The sequence below is a fragment of the Clinocottus analis genome, unplaced genomic scaffold, assembly GCF_023055335.1.
Source record: "Clinocottus analis isolate CAN_PGR_092001 unplaced genomic scaffold, fCliAna1.0.p SCAF_35, whole genome shotgun sequence".
Taxonomy (NCBI): Eukaryota; Metazoa; Chordata; class Actinopteri; order Perciformes; family Cottidae; genus Clinocottus; species Clinocottus analis.
The window spans coordinates 641,958-646,957 of record NW_027176098.1 but is presented as its reverse complement, the minus strand read 5'-3'; the positions used below and the strand labels follow the sequence as shown (position 1 = coordinate 646,957).

The window sequence follows — 5,000 nt, the reverse complement described above, 5'->3', positions numbered from 1 at the left end:
ATCCAAGTGTACTTTCAACTCGCAGGAGACCACAAAAACACTTAAACTTGTGCTATATATATATATATATATATATATATATATATATATATATATATATATATATATATATATATATATATATATATTACTGCTTTTGTGGATTATTTTAATGTGTTTACTTGTTAGACTTTACTGTATGTCTCTTGTGTGCACTTTACCCGTCAAACCAAATCAAAAGTCCAACTCTGACGGTCGGTGATGATGCGTGTTTTACCTGGAACAGACGCGTCAGCTGGAGTCGGGTTCACAGTCAGAGCAACCTCCGTCTCCTGAAACCAACAATGTTGAGTTGGTCAATCAAAATATCTCTTGGAACACATGAACACATGAACACATGACGCTGAAGTAGCTCCATGCGTTATCTCTTTTTGTGTCTATAGCGTTCTATAAATATATAGAACGCTATATATATAGTGACATATAGTCTTAATGAAGGTAGGCGTGACTTAATGAAGGTAGGCGTGTCTTATTGAAGGTAGGTGTGTCTTAATGAAGGTAGGTGTGTCTTGATGAAGGTAGGCGTGTCTTATTGAAGGTAGGCGTGTCTTATTGAAGGTAGGTGTGTCTTATTGAAGGTAGGCGTGTCTTATTGAAGGTAGGCGTGTCTTATTGAAGGTAGGCGTGTCTTATTGAAGGTAGGTGTGTCTTAATGAAGGTAGGTGTGTCTTATTAAAGGTAGGCGTGTCTTATTGAAGGTAGTTTCTTATTAAAGGTAGGCGTGTCTTATTGAAGGTAGTTTCTTAATGAAGGTAGGCGTGTCTTTATGAAGGTAGGCGTGTCCTAATGAAGGTAGGTGTGTCTTAATGAAGGTAGGTGTGTCTTATTGAAGGTAGGCGTGTCTTATTAAAGGTAGGCGTGTCTTATTGAAGGTAGGTGTGTCTTAATGAAGATAGGTGTGTCCGGAGGTTACCTGTCTGGCGGAGGCGGCGGCGGCCCCGCCACCAGCGACGACCTCGTACGGCGGCGGCGGGTCGAGCGGACAGAAGACCTCCACCCCTTTGATCCGAGCCCCATAGATATGAGGCAGAGGGATCACGCTGTCCCCGAGGATCCTGGATGACACAAACACACGAGTCAGACACCAACAACAGGACTGCAGTTAAGACGACAGTGTGTGCGTCTGTGTGTGTTTGTGTGTTACCGGCGAGCAAGGCGTGGAGTGTACGAGTAGAAAGTGGAGAAGTAGGATGGGGGAGGGGCCGGGGCCACAAACTCGTCCGGGTCCGGCAGCCGGGCGGGGTCCTCCGTCTCCTGCGCCGCGGCCCCGAGCTCGTCCTATCACAGAGCAGCACACACATGAGTTTATTAACCTTTTGGAAATTGTACGCAAAAATCCTCCCGCGCCAATTTTAAGTCCCAGCATGCCCCATTCAGACAATCTTTCGCATAACATATGTAATTTTTCCATTTCCAAGAACAGGTTGAAAGAAACTGTGAAAATGGTAAAGTGTTAAAAAAAAACAAAATGGCCGCTCACAGGTCAGTGATTATGTTGATAATCGCTGAAAGATGTGTGCAGTTACTCCGGATACAACTTCCATCATCTCATATCTTGATTCTCGTTAGGATTAGGGATGTCGGGATGGATACATGAACCATACGTTGAAATATCAAAATATCCGGTTCAGATTACACATTTCATAACATGGTGTAAAATAATCCAGCATTTCTTGAGTTCGTACCGTGCACGGCGATCTGGCGGTGAAGATCTGCAGGTACCTCAGAGCCGCCGCCATGAGGCACACGGCCGTGGTCAGAGCGTTCAGAGCGCCCAACGCAAACAACACTTTCTGTCAGACAAGAGACACACAATCAGGTCACAAGTAGAGCGGAGGGAACTACACACTCGTGACTGCAGAGGGGTGAGCACCTTGAGCAGCACCCGCATGGTGCCGCAGGACGGGGCCGGGTGGAGCTCCAGCAGCTCCTCCTCTGGACATTTGGAGCTGGGCAAGCAGCAGTAACACACATCTCCAGCCTCACTCTGAAACCACACACACACACACACACACACACAGTTGATTTTGATTGGACTGAAAACATTTGTGAATTCACAGCCTCCCAGAAAGATCAAGTTGTCTTCTTGAAATCTAAAATAAAAGCATGCTAGCAGCTAAGCAGCCGCGCGGCTACAGACCGTACACGCGCGGGGAAACGACACATTAATAATAATCTCGGGAGCGACTGTGACCAGAATACATCATGACTCGCTGTGGCTGTTTGTGGTCCCGAGAGGCTGAATCCTAAATATCCCGGTGCCCCCCCCCCCCCCCCCGACTTTAAATGATACCCCCACCAGTTAGCTAACGGCTAGCCGAATTCAGCTAAACTAAGAAAATATACCATTTTGCTAAATTTCAGGTGCAATAAGCAGAAAGAAAGACGTGTTGTCATATAGAAATATGTGTAAGTTATATGACACCGCTCGCCCAGGCAGCCAATCACAACAAGCCAGAGACACCAGCCGGTAGACGTGGTGGGAACAGTGGGAACAGTGGGAAATGCAGACGAAAGGTTGATATTTGTGGTATTTAATAAGGATGAACTATATAATTCAAATCAATAACATGAGCCAGCACACACACACGCACACACACACACACACACACATCTATATTTATAGAGCAGAGTGACCCGTCTATTCTTATATGTCCAATAGGACAGATCAGAGTGTGTGTGTGTGTGTGTGTGTGTGTGTGTGTGTGTGTGTGTGTGTATGTGTGTGTGTGTGTGTGTGTGTGTGTGTTGGCAGAGGAAGGGAGGAAAGACGACACAACAGCAGGAAGAGTCCAAAAGGTCACACAGAGGAGCTCTGGACCGGAGGGGGAAAAACACGACTCATCACACTTCCTGCAGAAGATCTGGTTTTACCAGATCAAACCGATGACGAGCTGCGTGAGAACAAACAGAATTTATGGTTGTATAGAAGTGTTAAAGCTGCATTCTCTCTCCTGACCACCGGGGGGGCGACTCTTCTGGTTGTATAGAAGTCTATGCTTCATGTGTTAAAGCTGCATTCTCTCTCCTGACCACCAGGGGGCGACTCCTCTGGTTGTATAGAAGTCTATGCTTCATGTGTTAAAGCTGCATTCTCTCTCCTGACCACCAGGGGGCGACTCTTCTGGTTGTATAGAAGTCTATGCTTAATGTGTTAAAGCTGCATTCTCTCTCTGACCACCAGGGGGCGACTCCTCTGGTTGTATAGAAGTCTATGCTTCATGTGTTAAAGCTGCATTCTCTCTCCTGACCACCAGGGGGCGACTCTTTTGGTTGTATAGAAGTCTATGCTTAATGTGTTAAAGCTGCATTCTCTCTCTGACCACCAGGGGGCGACTCCTCTGGTTGTATAGAAGTCTATGCTTCATGTGTTAAAGCTGCATTCTCTCTCCTGACCACCAGGGGGAGACTCCTCCTCCTCTGGTTGTATAGAAGTCTATGCTTCTGGAAGCAGGAAACACACGACTCGACTCAAAACGAGAAAACAGCCTCACCAGTTGGCAGTTGGTCATACTGGAAACCAGCTGGGCTCCCTGGCAGCACAGGATGAAACCAGCCAGGTTCAGGAGCACGCACACCAGAGACAGCAGGACAAACACATTGACCTGGAGATGAAGAGAGGGGGATGAAAAAAGGAAGAGAAGATGGATTATTGCGGTCTGGTCACGTGTGTTTAACCCTGATGGCTTTACATTTGGACCGACAGTCAAATGCTCACATCTATTCAACAGAGTTCATAAACATTGTTCACTAAACATTTTCACGTCTTTTCTCCAGCATGAACATCGGATGCACCTTTTTCCCTTAAGCTCCACCCTTTTGTTCAAATATGGTCGCTAACGTCTGGCTCCAAAGAAACTCAGAGAAAAACAAGATGGAGACGAGCGAAATGTCAAAGCTCACGAGCAGAGGTCCACCAACCAAGTCAGTCTGAATCTCTTCAGCGCGGTTGATTAGAGGTGGGAGACAACAAAAAAAAGGATTCACGCAAGAAACGAGACTTTCGTTTTGCAAGATTCGGAATTTGATCAATTTAAAAAAGGTACCCGCCCACTGCGCGTCGCTTCTGACGGACAATAATCCTTCAGATTAAGAGTCGTGGACGGACACACGTCATTATAACGCGTTCTCCAGCTCGTGCTCTCGATTCCCAGGACTTTGAACGCGCTGTATGTCGCCGCGGTATCGATCTCCACCCGGCTTCGTCCGTCAATCTCAAACACACATCGTCTCCATTACAAGTAGCTCCATCTCCTTCCTTCTGGAGAATAATTCATGACATGCACAGCGGGCGTCGTCGTAACGTATAAATCAAGTCACGACTGTTCGCCGTCCTGACCCCTCGATGGTGGAACGAGCTCCCCGACGACATATTTTTCGACGGTACCTTGAAAAAAGAAAGCGGCACTTTTGTAGCGCTTCAAATTGCACTTTGTCGTTCGGCTTTCTTGAAGAAAATGTTGCTGCAACTGTGAAACCAACACGTCCTGTTGCTGCTGCTTCAGACTCACCAGTAAGAGCATGGGCCTCCTCCATGTCGTGAGGCCGACGATGCCGGACAGTATGACCTGCAAACAAACAAAAATGACCTTTACGAAACAAATACACACATTTGCACATATCTAACAAACTTTTTAAACATCCTATATGATAATAATGCCTCGATAATAAGACCCAGAAGGTTGCTTTTGTTATTGATAATGGCCGCGCTCAAAATGTAAAGTTACGTTTTGACATTTCTTTTGCGTCAGTGATCAAGTCTAAATGAATAAACGGGATTGATCGTCTTGTAAAACGAGCTAGATTATGTGAGATTATTAAAATAATCCGGCTCGGTGTTGCAGACTTCTTCCCCAACGAAAGCAGCTCGAGCACCGGCTGCAAAACCTGCTGAACCCAGCAAGAAAGATGCCGAGTCAGCAACGCTGAACGCCCGCTGCAGGTACTTCTAGTTCACTGTA

General features: G+C 46.4%; 1 protein-coding gene across 1 annotated transcript in view; it reads right to left on the bottom strand.

Moving 5' to 3' along the window:
* Positions 1 to 5,000, bottom strand: part of fam189a2 (family with sequence similarity 189 member A2) — an 8,282-nt gene that overhangs the window by 1,899 nt on the left and 1,383 nt on the right. The window contains exons 2-8 of the mRNA XM_068596245.1: positions 4,551 to 4,607; positions 3,534 to 3,644; positions 1,913 to 2,026; positions 1,725 to 1,832; positions 1,184 to 1,317; positions 953 to 1,094; positions 257 to 311 (exon numbers count right to left, since the gene is read on the bottom strand). Of these exons, the coding sequence (XP_068452346.1) occupies positions 257 to 311; positions 953 to 1,094; positions 1,184 to 1,317; positions 1,725 to 1,832; positions 1,913 to 2,026; positions 3,534 to 3,644; positions 4,551 to 4,607 (721 nt within the window). The remainder of the gene's footprint in view (positions 1 to 256; positions 312 to 952; positions 1,095 to 1,183; positions 1,318 to 1,724; positions 1,833 to 1,912; positions 2,027 to 3,533; positions 3,645 to 4,550; positions 4,608 to 5,000) is intronic.